Source organism: Hordeum vulgare, chromosome 7H (assembly GCF_904849725.1).
Source record: "Hordeum vulgare subsp. vulgare chromosome 7H, MorexV3_pseudomolecules_assembly, whole genome shotgun sequence".
NCBI lineage: Eukaryota > Viridiplantae > Streptophyta > Magnoliopsida > Poales > Poaceae > Hordeum > Hordeum vulgare.
Genome location: NC_058524.1, coordinates 434374614 through 434392989, shown reverse-complemented (window position 1 = coordinate 434392989; position 18376 = coordinate 434374614). Strand labels below are relative to the sequence as shown.

The 18376-nt window shown below is 44.1% G+C and overlaps 1 protein-coding gene across 3 annotated transcripts; it reads right to left on the bottom strand.

Moving 5' to 3' along the window:
- Window positions 1-488: 488 nt before the first annotated feature.
- On the bottom strand, window positions 489-17947 carry LOC123407405 (phospholipase SGR2). 3 transcript variants are annotated; one of them, XM_045100529.1, is made up of 23 exons: window positions 17490-17947; window positions 16978-17078; window positions 16530-16688; window positions 9605-9760; window positions 9051-9122; window positions 8842-8979; window positions 7580-7630; window positions 6592-6762; window positions 6001-6150; window positions 5461-5526; window positions 4854-5369; window positions 4561-4648; window positions 4352-4464; window positions 4196-4268; window positions 3416-3518; window positions 3058-3151; window positions 2892-2954; window positions 2681-2729; window positions 2497-2597; window positions 2060-2106; window positions 1723-1968; window positions 1549-1589; window positions 489-1231 (listed from the first exon to the last, which is right to left on the bottom strand). In XM_045100529.1, the coding sequence occupies exons 1-21, from the start codon at window positions 17734-17736 to the stop codon at window positions 1725-1727; spliced, it is 2802 nt and encodes a 933-aa protein (XP_044956464.1). In that variant the 5' UTR covers window positions 17737-17947; the 3' UTR covers window positions 489-1231; window positions 1549-1589; window positions 1723-1724. The 3 variants fall into 3 exon arrangements, 2 of the variants coding, with proteins under 2 accessions (XP_044956464.1, XP_044956463.1); XR_006612595.1 differs by having other exon boundaries at window positions 1491-1589; XM_045100528.1 differs by lacking the exon at window positions 1549-1589.
- Window positions 17948-18376: the final 429 nt, after the last annotated feature.

The following is an 18376-nucleotide window of genomic DNA, read 5'->3' as shown; positions in this document are numbered from 1 at the left end:
AACCATACATGGCATCCAATCATTCCACTAAACCCTCACACCCTCGCATCATTATGCTTATGCATGGTGCGACGAGGCCAACTCATCTCTGTAGTCGACCAAGCACGCCGCATGCATTAATTGGTAACTTGTTACGACCAACCAAGCACAAGCTCGGGGCCTCCATGGAGAAAAAACTCAGGCCGGACCAGTGTCTCTTGCGGACAAGCAAGCGGGCAAAGCATGTTTCGAAGTAAGTAGGGATCAGTTGGAGCGAGTCAGCCGCATGCACGTGCAGTGCATCTTCTGCATAGCAGGCTGGTTTGTAGGCGCAAGGGGAGTGACCACGTCAAAACGGTCAGACCCGACCATGCAAATCGCGTTTGCGGTCAAATTATGCGACTGACCAAAACTGCAAGCACGATAGGGACGGGACACGGCTGTCAACGTGGCACAGATTATTTACAGGCAGCCGACTGACCGTCGCTATAACACTTCCGACAATCCAGTTTAGTTCCATATCAACCAGCGTTTATTATGATATCATCAAGTCCAGCTGTTTCTTGACCGAGTTTTCCATGACACGCGAGAGAGAGAGAGAGAGAGAGGGGCTATCATTTAACTGGTGCCAGGGGACAAAAATCAAGCGTACATTGGGTTGGGTATTTCCTTAGACTGCCACATGGCGTTGATGACTCCTCTTTTTGTCCTTTGATGTTTGTTTTACAACCGGAATGGAGAATTTGACATTGGGCAAAAGCTCTGCTACTCTCTACACATGAGGTGAGAATGCACATCTTGCTCTTGTGCCGGTGGAATCGCCATTGGACGTGCTGCACTGCAGGCACGTAACTGAGTCACATCTGTTTTTCCACCTGCTCTTCAACTGCTTAAAACTAATCAGCTCTTTTTTACACACACACACACACACCCTTTTATCTGTACATGTACAAAATTACTGCCTGAGATACAGGCAAACAAGTTATACACATCATGTGCCGGCCCATAATTCTATGTGCAACATCCATTCACCCGCAAATGTGTTCTGACTCTGATCTGTGGTGCCAACAAAGTGACAAGGATGCATACCAGCAATGTATCCCCACTTTGTCCGTAACGGTGCAATGCGTCCCTTTATGCAGGTGCTTTTTATGTACATCACGCTTCTGCTCAGGGTTTTTTCTTTTCGCGGAACACTTTTGCTAGGTGAAAATCGCAAAGACGATGTCACGTTGCAACATACAGTGGTTACCTGAACAGAAAATAAAACATTAGTCTTCGTTGAAAGCAAGCCGGTGATCATATGGACTAACATACTGGACGCAAACAATCAACTACTCCCTCCGTCCCTAATTAACTGTCGCAACGATCAGTGTTAATGGCGAATGGCGAATGGACATGTGAATGCATCAAGTCAATTAAATGGGGCAGGAGGGAGTAGGAGTTATAGTTAAAAAGCTAGCAGTCAATAGAAGATTTAGAGGGGTAAATACAGCAAAATGAAACCCTACGCATGGGTTCTCTCGGGGTTCGACAACATATGCGCCCGTTATGTACGTACTGACTTACTGAAACTTCTCACCCAACAGTCCAACCTACTCCCTCTGTACCTAAATATTTGTAGTTGGAAAGAATTAGTCTAGTTTTTTTTCAACTACAAGTATTTAGGTACTAGGTACAGAAGGAGTACATATGTAGAATGCTAGAAGATAGATGAAAAAATAGGCTAACATCTCAACATACCATCAAGAAGCTTCGCAGTTTGCATCATCATCCCCTTTTCTCGAATAAGTTTTGACCTTTCTGGAGAATTCCTTGACTGAGGAGTTGTCTGAAAATGTCAGGGGCGTGTCTTCAGCAATTGGATCCCTCACATAGAACAGTCTAATGGGTGCACTTCCAGTTCCATCAGTTGGAGGCTCTTCAGGTATATCACGGTACAAATGTTTGATAATGAAGAGAGCGGTATCATGATCTCGCCAGTAGTTGCTACAGAAATCAATCCAGAGGCTTGTTAAAAAAGTGAAATAGACATGAGGAAACACAAATGGAAACCAACATAACCGATGAATGAGCTCACGTATGAGATCCCAGAGCGGACAAATATGGATGTTGAAATGTTTTCTCCTGCAGTTACATTATTAAGACTGTAAGCTCTGAAATATTTGACTCACTGCAAATGCAATCAGAAAAGGCGAACTAGTTCAGTCAAAATGGAAAAGCCGAGGGGAAAGTGGGTCAAGTTGACAGGAGGGGACTGGGGACCCAGCGACATATTTATTAGCTTGCCAGTGGGTGCATGTTGTCCACCACCCGAATGTCCTGAGCTGCCTTTTGAAAATCTTAGATGAGAATTAAGAACACATGCGGGTGTGCGCCGAGCTACAACATGGCTTATGCGAAAGCAATTGCACAATACCATTCACGTGCACAGTGGAGCACGTTAATTTTAATGACTAAAGTAAGCAACACTACACACCAATACAAAGAGTAGAAGAACTGCAAGAGCTTAATAACCTGAAGCACATGATCAACTCGACCATCCGGTGAACCAGTCAGCCTTTCCATCATCATGGAACCATATGATCTCTCCTCCTCCTTCGTGCTCTCATCGTCCTCTAAATAACAACAATTGATCAGAACACTGCTTGTTTCTCGCTCAGAATGTGTAGAAGCTAACAAAAACTGATGTACCAATTACCTTCCGTGTCATTTTTGCTCAGTGATAACAAGGCAGCTACCGCTTTGACCTAAACAGAGCAAATAAACCAACTCATCAGGTAAGAGCCGCGCGCTTCTCTATCATTCACATGTATCGAAGGTTAATATATCAAACCCCACCCAGATTCACATAACTGTTTTAAAACTCTATGCACTAAATCCATATAAGCATATCGGAATAAAGAGCAGACCTTCAATGACTTGAATTGACGGGCAATAGCCTGAGAACGTGCAGCAACACCTTCTGTGAACTCCTGTAACATATCAAACCAAATTAGGTATATAAGAGACAAATCGGCCTCAAGTCAGAAACAGACATGCTCCTTTGTGAGTTCGGTTAAATGACATAAAACCCACCTGCACTCCAACATGTATCCTCTTTCCGCCTCTATGGTAGGGTATAACAACGGGGCGCTTGTTCACATAATCTTCACATACAAGTGGTTCAACTCTGCAACAAAAACCGACCTAGACTTATGTGCCATGTTCCCCACTTTGCAACAGATAAGTGCATTATATTCCAGTAAAATAAAGGAACATATCTAAAAAGCGACAAACCTTAGTCCGTTCTGGGACATTCAACAAAAGTGGTGAAGCTTATGTAACATGTTAATTCATACCAGATTGGCGTTATTTAGATCCATTATGATATTGCATCTTTGGACAGCTCTCTAAACACAAGGTTAAAACGATAATATGCAAGGAAGCTACAAACCTGTATGCTACAGGATCGAAAGGATGGAAAACATTGAACATCTGCCTGCAGCATGGCATTTCTTCAACAACGTTCTTGTCTTGCCAATAATCTTGTCCCCTGCCTTTAACAAAGAAGCTACGAGTTTCAGAAATAAGATAGCAGATCATCAACTGCCAGTTGCCAGGGGCAATGACAAATCATAAGGTGGGTTAAGGTTCCCCATAGACCTCTCCAAAATGAGTCATCAAGACACTAGTGATACACCAGGAACATAGATGCATAGAGGAAGACACCATCCATGTTAATAGAGCAGAGGGACACAACAATGCATCTATACAGAAGGCCATGATTTCAGTTCATTCAGAGGAAAAGCGCTCTGGAGGCATTGAGGGGCTGAAACACTGAAAAGAAAGTGTTGTGGAGCCCTGCATTTAGTTTTACAGCCTTCACTGGCCTTGGTCTATGGCTCTATGCTGTCCTAAACACAGCACAGATGATATTTTTTTCTAGTACTTTCTCAATACACAAATCTGTATCCAAATGCTGACAGTTTTGTAACATAAGATAAATACTGATTTATAAATACATGGTGATATAATTTAATCCTAAATATAGGAGTAGTACTGTGGAAAACTATATAAACCACAAAATAGTGTCAGCACTGCTGTGGCAAAGTATATTTTAGTCAAAAATGCTACTCCCTCCGTCCCAAAATAAGTGTCACAGATTTAGTACTAAATTAGTAAAAAAATTGTACTAGATCAACGACACTTATTTTGGGACGGAGGGAGTACATACCAACACCAATACGAACGTTCCTCAGCGACAAGAAGACTCCCAAAGGAGATCCAACAGCAAAGAATGTGTCAACCTGAGTATCAAAAAATGATGTGACGATGGTATAAACACATCAAAAAATAGAAGCATCATTGAACAATAACAAGGATAGTTTACCTTAAAATTTAGTTTAGTGTATCTAATACGTGGTCTGTAGGACTGACTTGTGCTACCTTGCCCTATGTTAAGTTTGCCTGATGCTAGGCTCACTGTATCATTAGTATCTTTATCTGGCAATAATATACATAAATATCTGATTAAACCTTCACAAATACAAGCATATACAGTATCCAAAGAAACTTCATGGAACAAAAGCAACGAGTTACCTTGATGAGACTGAACACTACTGATGCTTTGAGTCACTAAATCACTCTGCCGCTCAAGTTCCGCTAGTTTAGCTTTAAGATGGCTCACCTGCAGTCAACATAGAAATCTAGGCATCAACACAATATGCAAATTAAATTCGCACAGTTGGTGCTCCAAGATAACACCCTAAATTTTGGGTTCTAAAACAAGTTCTTCAATTTCGATCATATATTTGTGAGCCTTCTTATGCAATTAGATAGATCCTAGATGATAAGGATGTAGTAAAATTTAGCCAAATTCAATAGATCCACACCTCTTCTTCTAGTGATGAGATTAATCTGTCTTTGTCAGGGGCCTCATGGAGTTCCTTGGTGGATCTTGTAATGCACTCGTCAGCATCTTTTGTGCTTACAGCTGGAGCAGCTCCTTCAGTATGTGCCATATGATGATTTTCAACCTGATTTTCGACTTCAGACTGCACCCCATCAACTGGAATAGGTGATTCAAGTGCATCATCATTGTTTGGCACATTTTCAAGCACACATGGCAGAACAGTCTTGTATGTAAGTGAATGATCACTTCTGGTGCTCTCTTCATCCACATGATCTACATTATCTACACATGAATGCCCTGAAGTGGAAGAAGTATCATGCTCTTTTACACCAGAGTCATGAACATCAATTGTGTTAGGTCCTTTTCCTACTTGGCCTTCATCGGACAAAATTTCCATATTAAAATAATCTGTTGGAAATGGGGCGGAAAGGGATTCTTGGTGGCAAAGTATATCATACGTTAGAACACTTCCCAACGAATGGCCATATAATGATACCTGCCAAAAAAACAAGGCAAGCAGTTATTTAACCAACAGAAAAGAAGTGCAATCAGAATAAGAATTGTAGTGCAAGAAATGAACAGCAAACCTTTCCACTGTAACCAGGATTTCTCTTCAGAAATTTCATATACAGCTGGTTCAGCTGACCCGAAACCTGTTATAAATTTGAATTGTTAATCATTATCGTTTACTTAAAAAGACTTGGTGAACAGGGTGATGGTTCGACCCTTTCTACCTCCTAAAAAATGCAGCAAAAAAAACACGGCCATGATTTTTTTTCCCAAACTATCATGACACACAAATTTGTAACAAAAAAGAACTGATCTGACTCATATACTACTCCATGTCACAAATTAGCAGTTGGTTTATATCTGAATTTTCCTTGAAAAGCGACCACGCTTTTGTTTCATAATTACGTCACTTTGCTTTATCCTCCACCCAACATATGACATGAGCTTTGTGTGGGTTCCATGTTCTAATGTAGAAATTTTGAAGTAGAATATAAGAATCAAAAGATACTCGAACGCCAATTTTTGAAACTAGACTACTAAAAATATGTTCTACCACTAAAAAGAAATCAAGGAAACAATGGAAAATAACTAGAAATAGTGACGATAAAGAAAAATACCGAGTCAATTATATGCTGGCAGTAGATAGGACTCATGTAATATAGAACATCATGAACGGTGGCGCCTAATGCTACGCGAAGACCTTTAACTCCATCCAAAGTGATCTTCTCGACTGTGTTTTCACCACCGAGCTTCAAACTCTTCCTCCACTGCAATAATAATCATTGCTAGTAAACATAAAAGTCGCCAACATAGATGAAACAGGATTTCATATCAGGATGCTGCTCTGCAAGTGCAATATACTTGGCTACACACATAAGCTACAGTTGATGTAATTAACTAAATAACTATATCTGCCTGAACATATAAATGATCAATACCAATCTGCCATATAAATTAATGAAACATAGAAGTCACAATTCAAAAGTAACACGATGAACATGTTTAAGTTTCAGTGGATGATTAAGTTGTTTAAAATGAGATTGTATGTTGACTCAGCAAGCATGAACCAGGATACAAGCTTCCTTTATCATGCTATATAGCCAGGTCAACTGTTTTGTCCTTTGCAATAAGGCAATCAATGATGAATAACAATGGTAGAGATTTCCACAGATCAGAAGTGGTAACTTTGAGTTCCGAAAATCTCTTACCTGACAGGGAATGAATAGGACCCTCTGTGTACTTCTTTGATAAGGAGTTAAGTATCTATCGGCTAGGTTAGCGGTCACACGGCGGAAATCGACTACATCATCAACAAGATTAGCTTTCTCCAATCTCTGTCCGATACCATGAACCATGAATACCAAATGACCAACTGGAACCTATTAAGAGATAATAACATACATCAGCAACTAAAATTACTTCAACAGAAGACTTTTTGAAGTTCATGGGAATTTCCTTAAACGTGCATGTAAGGGGAAACACGGAAACCTTATATCTTCCATGAATGTGGCAATCACAGATGTAAGGTGGATGGCTAAGGTTAAGCAATTTGAAACTATGGGATAAATACTACTCCCTCCGTCCCAAAATAAGTGAACTAAAACCACGTCAAGTACATTCAAGGACAATTATGTACAGGTGCACTCTATTTCACTTAGCATATAATGCTCACATCCTTCTATGGTATATGTTTGGTTTGAGGAACCATCTCATACTCAGATGGATTGGGCCATCATGGGGCCAACCCATAATTTTGTTGATTCGACTACATTTCTAGTCTTTCTAACACCCATAATTTGTCTTCGAAAAAAAAACCATAATTTAGTGATTCGACCACATTTCTCGTTTCTCTAAGAGAATGAGTGCTCGTGAGGGGTGGTATGGTGATGAACTGATTCATTCCTTACCTCGAGCAAGCAAAGACACGGGAGCATTCTTCGAACCAAACACCCACTGGTATCTTACATGCTAGCCATATGTCTATATATTATTATAGAACATATAAGAAAATCTCTGATGACATGAAGGGTGTTGATAGATGCAGAATGGAATTCAGATGAGCCAAATATTCCAGTGGAGCATAATACTATAAACTATTTTTCTGCAATAAATGTGTATTATATAAATCCTTTGCTTGGGAGATAATATCATAAAGACTATTGTGACAAGAGAATAGATGTCTGAAACAATAAATACCTGAGAACAGTAATCATCTGTTTCCTCTTCTTTCTGTTGACGTAACTCATCCTGGCAGAGAATCAGAGAACAATTATACACAATGCAGACACTGAGGCATATTCACATAAATAAGAAGATAGCTCAAAGATTACAAAGAGAACCCCCGTAAAAGGTGGCAGGTTCTCATTCAGTCATTCTAGATTTGTCTAGCAGGTGACCGGTGCTGATACGGAATCTCAAACTGAGCAAGAACAGTATGATTGCACTACGAAATAAGCGCAAAAAAAGGCTTGGCTGCTTTTAGCTGCAAAACCTGATGCAACAATCTGACTAGTAACTAGTAAGTGACGAGATTACAACTTTCAGCTATGCAGTCCATAGTATGTATGTCCACAGTTCATCTTAAGAGCAAATAAGATGCAACTTTAGCATCTTTATCAAAATCCTGATATGCCTCGATGTCCAAACATCGTGGGCTCATAAACCAAACTAGATAATATCTATCGAGTATAAAATTAGGATGTATGATAATAACACCCCTCCACATTCTCGCCATGTGAACGGTAGCAGATTTAATAACAAATGGAGAGTACTGCACTTTATAGTGCCTTGTGACCTTCTGTTTTAGTTGAATTATTTATTGCTGAAAAAATAAAAGAATAAAAATTGATGATGTGGAGGACTTGCATGTGCTTGATTATGTGAAGGGCTTGCATGTGCTTGAAAATGGAATGTGGATGGCTTGCATGTGCTCGAAAATGGGATCATCTACTTAGAATTATATAGATGAGCAATAAACACTAAGATTTAAAAAGACAGAAAATCGTCCAAAAAGAATTGGCTCCTTTTTTGCCGCAAGAACTGATGCAACATCACAGCTAGTGAGTGATGAAATCAGGATGTTCAGCTCTGCAGTTTATAGTACGTCTATCAAACCTCATATAGTCCTTAGCCATCTCAAGAGGTGCTAAATCAAACTACATTCCAGTAGCCAACACAATAAATACAATACAACTTCAACTAATTTGCGAATCCTTCTTGATGTTGGATCATACAACTCTGCAGCCAAAGTGTAAAACAGATCGCAGACAATATTTTGTGCTCATAAACCAAATGGGCAATAAACATCAATATTTGACAAGACAGAATATAAACAGTTCAGGTATCTCATCATTTCGGTCGATAAAACAATTTTGACTTCTCTAATCCATTCATAAAGTGAGGTCAGGAGCACTTGATATACACACATAACATTACAACACTGTAACATGGTTGCTCACCTGGGTAGGATTTGCAGATCCAGAAGAAGAGAAACCACGCCTTAATTTGATTGTGTTGCTGCCTAGTTTAGGACCTGTATCAAAGACAAGCCAAGCTTCCCAAGTATCATCCTCTCCTGTAAAAAGGGCATGCAATCCCTGCACAAAGTATACTTCAGCCTTCATCCAACTTTTTCTATTTCAGAAGAGATTATTGGAAAATTACATACCGGTGTACTTCCTTGGAGATCGACCCGCGCAGCAAACAAGCCTGAAGGTTGAAATTTACGACGATGCCAGACCTATTTTGACAATGATAGGGTGTTCAACTGTTTTCTGAACCAGGAAAGGAAGTATGGATATTGAAAACCCAAACACTGTACCATGATAACTTTTATTCGACCGAAATGGTATATCCCCTCCCCCCCCCCCCCTCCCATCGCACATATAGTTAACTAACATTGTTTGCCATCATTAACATGATACCCGCTGTTCAGAATTAAGCTCACAACCCACTGAACTAATTTACACTCTGTAGTGAAACAGGTTTGGGTATTTTTTTTCTACAGCAGTGCTGGCCAAGTATTATTCCCGACGACTAGTGAAGCAAGTTTGGTTATGTACATTATCTAGTCGAAACTATAAGAGTACTATCCAGAACAGTGAAGACAGCGTATTGATCCCGAATATCACAGTTTACCCGATAATGTTGCTAAAGAATAAAGACACAGCACATTTACATGATAATGTTGCTAAAGAGTAAATACACGGCACATTTTCATACCTGGCACTTATATGCTAACTCAAGTTGTTCAGAAACATCTTCACGCAAGGGAATCCAATCAAGACCTCCTTTTCGAGCAAACCAGTGGCCTCTCAAAACGCGTCTATTCTCACCATTCCAATATACAGGGAAGCAATGGCGCCTCATCAAATCAACCTGCAGTATAATTATTGACCGGGTAGGAGCAATAAGTAACACCAGAATGATTGAAAACTATAGAATATATAAAAGGTTTATGATGGCTAGCTAGGGTGCCTCCTATGTGTTCCAGGGCTGGGCGGGAGTTCTTTCCCTAGCGACACGTGTCCCCGGTTTTCATCTAGTTTACTGCCGGTTTTTCCCCAGTGTTTGCTACCAGTTTTTATGGGTGTTGGTTTGGTTGGTTCACTGTCATTCAATCACCGCTTTGACTCAACGTCAAAAGGAATCCACACTTAGGCCGAATATTCTTCCTCTTTCTTCTACGTACTCTCGAAGACCTCTCCCGTTTATTCTTCCTCATCTCTAATCTCTCCCCTTTCTTCTTCCGCCGCCGCTCCCTATCTTCCTTCATGCCACCCACCGCCATAAGCGAGTATAGAAGGGCTTGCTCCCATCACCGGTCCTCATCTCTCCTTCAGCTCACACCCAAGGCCCATCTCCCCTCCTGGCGGTAGAGGAGCCCGTCCTCCATCTCCCCTCCATGTAGCCGAGGTAGAGGAGCCCGTCCTCCATCTCCCTCCTGGCGCCGGTCCCCCATCCCCCCTCCTAGCATGGTAAATTGAACCATTTTCTTTGGGAATCCTGTCTCGAACTACAGAAAATATCTTATAAACGCAAATAAAAACACTATTTTGAATTAAAATTGTTGTTGCATTTACACTGTTCTAGAGAATCTTATATTAGTACTGGCAAAATATTGTTCCAGTTTAACGTACAAGTTCACAACCACCATTGTTACATGATGTAGGCCATTAGCTCATAAGCAGAAAAAGATTGTACGTTAGTGCTACTTACAAAGTGTAGTATAAACTGTCGTTGTATCATGGTTGGGGTTGAATTGATCCCAACTTTTTTTCGAGAAAACGCAAGAGAGATTGCGTTCCATTGCATTGAACAGAGGGAGAGTTGCGGTTACATTCCTCCCAGTAGGCGGTTACAGGTTCCAAATCAATGAACATCCCATGTTTGAGGGGTTATGGCTTTAAGCCCTAGAGCGCCAGCGCTTGCCCAAAGGGCGGCCTCTTAATCTTCGTAAGCAGGGTGTTCACCGATGGGTGTCCTCCATTGAAAACATGGTCGTTGCGGTGTTTCCATATCATCCATGGGACGAGGAGGGTTGTGGTGCCAAGGCCCTTGCGCATGGGCATTGGGACGGATTGTCGTGCCGAATGCCACCAATCGTGAAGCGAGGGCTCGTTGTCTTGGTGGGGAGCATGGGATCCATAGCCAGCTTAGCGCTTCATGCCAAATCTGTCGAGCGAAGGGGCGGGTGAGGATGAGGTGGCACATGGTCTCGTGCACCTGGTCACAGAGGGGGCATCGCGCAAGGTGTTGAAGCCCGCGGAGGGCAAACCGGTCTGCGGTCCAGCATCTGTCGAGGTGGGCGAGCCAATAGAAGAAGCGGACGCGCGTCGGCGCTCAGTTTCTCCAAGTGAGCTTCCAGGTGGCGCAAGTTGTGGAGACGGCGAAAGTGGCTGTGTGGACCGACTTGGCGGAGTAGCCACCATTTGCACTCCATCTCCAGGTGAGGCAATCTGGCTCGCCAGAGAGGGTCGTGCCGTCTATCATGTGCCAAAGTTGGAGGTATTGTCTGATTTCGTTGATGCCCACTGTGCCATGGATGTCTTGCGCCCAACGATTGGCCTCTAGCCCCTCTGGACGGTCCTGATCTTGCGACGGTGCTTTAGGGATGCACGCGTATAGGAGCGGAGCGATTTCGCGGATGGAGCATCCGCCAATCCAACGATCCTCCCAAAAGAGGGCGTCCATGCCATTTCACAGTTGCATGACAGTGGAGGTGAAGAACAATGTGTGCTCTTTGTCGGAGAATTGCGGGTGTAGGCCCGCCCATGCTTCGCTGGTGTCCGTGCGGCTGAACCAGAACCATCGTGTGCACAGTGCAAGGCTGGTGGGCGCGAGGTCGCGGACGCCAAAGCCGCCAAGGGGGGTCGGCGGGGCAACCCGTTGCTAGTTGACGTGGCGGTGCCCGCCGTTTGCGTGAGCGCGCCCGGCCCAAAGGAAGCCTCGTTGGATCTTCTCGTACGGCTTGATGATTTTCTTGGGGGCGCCAGTGCTAGTAGTTGATGTATAGGGGTCGCACTGAGGACGGCCTTCACGAATGCAAGGCAGCCGTTTTTGTTCATGAGATGCGCCTTCCAGCAAGGGAGCATGTGGGCGATCTTGTTGACGACGGGCTTGTAGCTGGGCAGCGGAAGGCCGACGCAGCATCAGAGGAATGCCCAAATAGGTAATGGGCAGCTCGGCAATAGGGCAGCCCAGCAACTGAACAACGGGCGCAGCCGCATCCGCATCGCTGCGAATCAAGGTGGCCGGGCTCTTTGAGTAGTTGACCTGGAGGCCCGAGGCGCTTCCAAATAGCTGCAGGATGCTCTTGACGGCAGAGATGTCGCTCAAAGTTGGGTGACAAAAGAGGATCATGTTATCCGCGTAGAGGGAAACCGATGGCATCTGGCATCGTGGGTGAAGCTGTTGTAGTACGCCTAACTCGGTGGCTCGACGGAGCAGACGGCCTAGTGGTATCAACCGCGAGCACGAAGAGCTGGGGCAATAGCGGATCGCCCTGGCGAAACCCACATCTATGCCAAATTGGTGGGCCTGGTTCTCCATTGACGAGCACTCTGGTGCTTGCCGAGGAGAATAGGATGGCCAGCCAATCTAGGAACCGGGTGTCGAAGCCATATTGGCAAAGGGCATCGAACAGGAATGGCCATCTAGTCGAGTCGAAGGCGCATGCCAAGTCCAGCTTCAGGAACAAGCGTGGGGCGCCAAGCTGATGCAGCAGGCGGGCAGCGTGGGGCGCCAAGCTGATGCAGCAGGCGGGCAGACTGGTGTACGAGGATGAAGTTGTCATGTAGGCTGCGACCAGGGATGAAAGCGTTCTGACTCGCGTTGACGAGGGAGTTGAGCTTGGGGAAAAGGCGCAACGACACGACCTTAGCGATGATCTGGGCAACCAAGTGGATGAGGCTTATGTGCCTGTAGTCGTAGGGCCTGCGCGTTCGAGCGCTTGGGAAGCAGGATGAGTAGCGCCTGGTTGAGGCAGCTAAAGCCACGCCCACGCGGCTCGTAAAGCTGGCAGAAGACGTCGACGAAGTCCTGCCGGACGGTGGGCTAGCACGTGCGCAAGAACTCGGACGTGAAGCTGTCAGGGCCGGGGGCTTTGCGTGCAGGGAGCCGTTTAACCGCCTGCCAAATCTCCTCGACATAAAAGGGGGTGTCCAGGTCCTCCAAGCCGACAAGGGTGATGAGCTCCGAGAGGTCGAGGGTACAATCACGCGGCATCTCCAAGCCCAGGAGCGCGTCGAAATGCGCATAGGCCGCAACAGCCATGTCCGAGGGGTCGGTGATCACTGCCTCGTTGACAAGGAGGTCATGGATCTTGTTCTTCTAACCTCGATACATGCACTGTCGATGAAAGAACCACGTGTTGGCATCGTCGCCCTTGAGGTTCGCGAGGCGGGCGCGTTGTCGGGCAATGGTGCGCTCAAGGGAAGCCAGACCGAGATATGATGCCTTGATCTGCCGATGCAACCAATCTTCGTGCACGGATAGGTCGCGTTGCTCCTATGCAGTGTCGAGCCGGTGGAGTAATTCTCTAGAGATACCAGGAGCTTGAGTCGTACGTTGCCAGTCGTTCATGAGCTCCAGCTTGTTAGTTTGCATGCAGTGGCCCGTAGTCGGAGCATGAGCCGTCGGAAGGGGTCGGCATCATGGACGGAGTGCCAAGCCGCCGTGATGATGTCCTGGAAGCCGTCCATCCGGGTCCAGAATTCCTCAAAGTGGAACCGCCGGTGGGTAGGTGGCATCGGCGAGCAGTCTAGCAGCAGAGGACTGTGGTCAGACACGACGAAGGCAAGGCATCGTAGATGGCACTCCCGTGAAGCTCCTCCCAGTCCGCAATGCATAGGACCTGATCGAGATGGACAAGCGTCGGCGGGGATTACTCGTTCGACCAGGTGTATTGACGCCCCTTGAGGTAAACCTCTTTGAGCACGATGTCGTTGAGGACGCACCGGAAGCGCCCCATCATGCGGCGGTTCAGATGGCCATTGTTCTTTTCATGTTCGCGATATATGAGGTTGAAATCGCCATAGACCATCCAAGGTCCGGTGCAGTCGCGTAGCTCTTGCAGAACTACGATTTTGTCGGCGTCCTGTTACGGCCCATAGACAATAGTGAGCCACCACGGCGTGCGAGCACGGGAGGGATGGGAGACCTGGGCGGTTAGGGGTTTGCCGTGAAAAGAGGATCGGTGATAGACACCTCGCGGCTCTTCTAGGCCAACAAGATTCCGCCGCGAGTATCGAGCACAAGGAGGTACGCGTAGTCATCAAATTCCAAGCCAAGGGTCTCCAGGACAGTCGACGAGTAAATGAAAACTTTAACTGTTGCTAAGTTTTACGAGGAACTCCATTGTACAATATACAAGTTTCTCTATGAGTTTATCCCAGAAAGTAATTGTTGGATTAATAAGGAGAGAGTTTTCAAATAGAAGGGATGACCTCCTTACAAAATTGTTATTGACCTAGCATTGAAAGCCTACTTGAATTCTATGTCAGGTGTTACTAATGTGGATATGCTGCCGGCTTCCAGTCTGAAACTAAGCAAGTGCAATGGTAAGTAATATGTTTCCCTTCATATGTTGAATAGTTCACAGTTGCTTGAATGTACTATCTTATACTCCCTCCGTTCCATAATATAAGTCTTTTTAGAGATTTCACTAGAGGACTACATACGGATGTATATAGACATATTTTAGAATGTAGATTCACTCATTTTGCTCTGTATGTAGTCCTTTAGTAAAATCGCTTAAAAGACTTATATTTAGGAACGGAGGGAGTAATTCAATACAACAACTATGCCCTGCTTTGGCTTAGAGCCATTACCCCCCAAACATGGGATGTCCATTCATACGGACACTGTAACCGCCTCTTAGGAGGAATGTAACCTCAACTCTCTCGTTTCAATGCAATGAAACGCAAGCTCAATTGGGTTTTCTCGAAGAAAAAAAACTATGCCCTGCTTTATGATTCTACAAGTTCTACTTATAATTCAATACAATAACATATATCCACAAGTAACTAATTCATGTACACTTTCATGTTGTATAAGAAAAAGATAATGTGATTTCATCCCTGATTAAATTTACTGGTGTGATTAGCCAAATTGGTGTTGTTACTAATTAATAGTGTCTGGAATTTTTCCTTTTGTAATCGCTCCTACCCACTACCATATTGTTCCATGACTAAGATGCTAACATACTAAGTTTCTTCCAACAACCCAGCCTTACAGAAATTAGGTCATCAAACAAATCAATTCCAGTTTGATAACCCTACTTGATGTTCTACCAGTTCTTAATAAATTTGATAACCTCTGCTGCAGCGCAGCCCATAAAGTGTTTTAGGTTGGGGTCATCACCGATTATTTAGGCCAGACTGTTACAACAAAGGGGCACTAAGTTCTTTTTCTTATGGATAGTGATAGCGAAGAAACCGAGAAATGTTACAAGTCCTAACACCTAATTCAAATCTGTGTACTGAAGGAAACTTACAATTGATTATATGGTAATGATTCCCCTTAAAATATATTCTTGAATATACTACTAATATATCTGTTTCTTTTCTGACACTTTAGTTCAGCGGAACATGAATAATGCTAGTATATGTTATGCACATCGTTTTGCTTTAACCTCGCAAATTCAACATATGTTTCTATACAGACAAAAATCTCCTGCTACTATTGCTTGGCAGATGATTGACCACCTTACACTGAAGCAGTATAGTTGCTTAAAGTTGGTTTACGAGGTCTTCTCATTTATCAATCTCTTAGTGTTCCTCTGTTTTATTTTCAAATGTTCTAGGTTTCTCTTTTAGAAGTACATGTTCTGGATGACAAACTAAAGCATTCAATCAAGCACAGTTTGACAGTCGACTAATTAGGTTGTGGGGTAGCTGTGCTCATTTAGCTTTTTTGGCCTTACTTATTTGGTAGAGATGAGAAACCCACTGACTTGTAACTGATTGTTGTACACTTCTAAGTGCATATCCATCCTCCAACATTATACGTTACCTTCCATCTGGAAAGATATCCATTCAAGTAAATGGCATTCTCTATGGTACTGCTTTTCTTATGATGATCATGCTGCAGACTTCCTAGGCTAATACGTAGTAAGATAGTTTGATTCTGTACTTACAACGATTATAAAGTTAACTTCTCGCGGAGATATACGCATTGAATTTCTGTTAATGATGCATCAGATTTTGATAGCTATACAGAAGTTGGAAGTGTCAAAGAGTAAACAACTGATTGCAGATTAGAATTATGTTTTCATGGTCTGCTAATGTGTAATGAAAATTTCTGGAATCTGTCAAAAAAAGATTTCCTCGCAATCAGCTCTACCCCAATACCACTGCCACCTCTTCTCTTACTTTAAAATAAAAAATAAAAAACACACGCGCGGGGGCTCAGCCAAGGGCACGGCGTGCTGCCGCGCCTTCTGCCTGCTAGTATTGTTATATGGCTGTAATATGGTATTGATTTTTTTTTTACTTTCAAGTATGTTAGCTAGTGAAAAAATAATGTCATAACTGCATACACTATGTAGAATGTAATATGGATGATAGATACGTAAGTCTTTTGCAAATGAAGAAGAGAGCCTGGTAGCGTATGAGTAGTGACGGATATACTAGATAAAAATACCAACCTCATAGAGTCCACCTTTCACAGGAACGCCAACCCTCTCCTCCTCCACCTTATACAAATATTCAGAGTCTGACATATCAGCTTTAACCAAGGAACCTGTTGGCCCTTCACTGCATTCTGCATACTCCCTCCACCAGTACCCCAGCAGCGATTCCTCTCTCTACAAACCAGTAATACAATGATGATATAACAAATATGAAGATTATAGCCCCCCTTACATTATAAAGGGGATACAGACTAGAAAATAAACCAAGTCAAAGAAAATAAACTAGCACAGCCCAAACCTAGAATAACACAATGGAATCCCTTGTGCTGCCAATGTTATTGCTTCTAAGTGAACTGTATTTCAAAAGTTGCGGCATTGCAGCTAGCTATAGCGGAGTCACTACAGCTTATGTGATCTTGCGAATAAACATTCAGAAGTAAATAATCAGCATTAAAGTAGTTACCTCTAAGAAAGACGCCTCCAATGCCAAGCAGTCCCTCATGCTGAACCTGAAATAGTCTCCTTTCCCAACTATCTCCATCCGTGGAACTGAAGCAGAGAGCACTGCATCAACAGGCAACCACACAAGACCATCAAGGGTCAGTTCAGCAACAGGTTTAACTTCACACATCGTTAATTCAGCAGTTCACTTCACACGAACTATTAACAAACACTGTAAAGTAGCTTGTTGATGGCCGCTGCATGGATCATAAATTACGAGCCCAAGTAGCAGATTTAGGGGACCGCACAAACGTGTGTTTTGGCATTACATCACGCCATTCGTTAAGAGTCCAATCAGATGCTGGTTCACATGAAACCTACAACCCAATTAGCGTCAGGTGATCATGGGATCGGAGAACCAGGGCACCGATGGTGAGTACGACGCATCAGATTAATTAGCAGGCCTCTAGTATATGAAACTGGGTCGTTTGGAGTAAGCAGGAGGGGAGGGGGGAGGGAGGGAGGGAGGCACACCTCTGTCCCCGAGGGGGAGCTTGCAGAAGTACCAGCGGACGTCCTCGCCGTCGGAGGGGCTCTTGGTGCGAGCGAGGTACTTGCGGCGGGCGGCGCAGTGCTCGATCGCGTCCTCGAGCCTGGCGATGTTGGACGGCGTGTTCCGCAGCGAGTCCGGCGAGGCGCCCTCCGGGTGGGGCGCGTGGCTCGTGGACGCGTCGTCCCCCGGGGAGGTGCTCCGCGCCCAGCTCTCGTCCGGCCTCGCCATGCGCGCCGGTTCGAATTCGGGGGCGCCGGCGAGGGAAGGAGGCGGCGGTGGGACGGGAGTGAGACGGCGAGGTGGGTCTCCTCGCTCGCCGTGGGTCGGAAGGAAGGAAGGAACGGGACGGGACGGATCCGGATGGTTCCTCCCGGTCTGACTCACACGCCCAGCTCAACCGCCGGTCGTCTGCTCGTGTCACGGAAGCGGCGGACCAATGGTTCTGTCTACACAGTTTACGTTTCTTTTTTCTTTTAACACCTTGTTTTTGACAATAGAAGAAGGGACCCAACACTTTGGAAATCCAAAATTCGCCTCCGATAAGCACATGACTCCGCGCGTCAAAAATGCTTTTTCCAAATGTAAAAAATTCAAAAAAAATTGTGTGTTCTTGGTTACATTTAAATTCCTCCGTAAACTTTTATGTGGAAAACTTTAGCATTGTGACATGTGAAAAAAAGTCAAACACGAAATCTTACCTTCAGAAGTCATTGGCGAAGCGTTGCTATTCTTCGGAGCCAAAACAGTCCTCTAACACTTCATTTATAAAATACTTCCTCCTTTTCGGTTTATAGGGCTCAAATCTGAAATCTCATCAACCAAGGTGAACTGTGAGTGGATGACACTAGTTCTAACTAGCTAATGAAAC

Coding starts and splice junctions, on each gene's coding strand:
- LOC123407405 (XM_045100529.1), bottom strand. CDS start 17,736: ATGGCGAGGCCGGACGAGAGCTGGGCGCGGAGCACCTCCCCGGGGGAC. Junction 7,631..8,841: donor GATCTGCAAATCCTACCCAG/GTGAGCAACCAT, acceptor ATTCTCTGCCAG/GATGAGTTACGTCAACAGAA. Junction 2,955..3,057: donor GGATACATGTTGGAGTGCAG/GTGGGTTTTATG, acceptor GATATGTTACAG/GAGTTCACAGAAGGTGTTGC.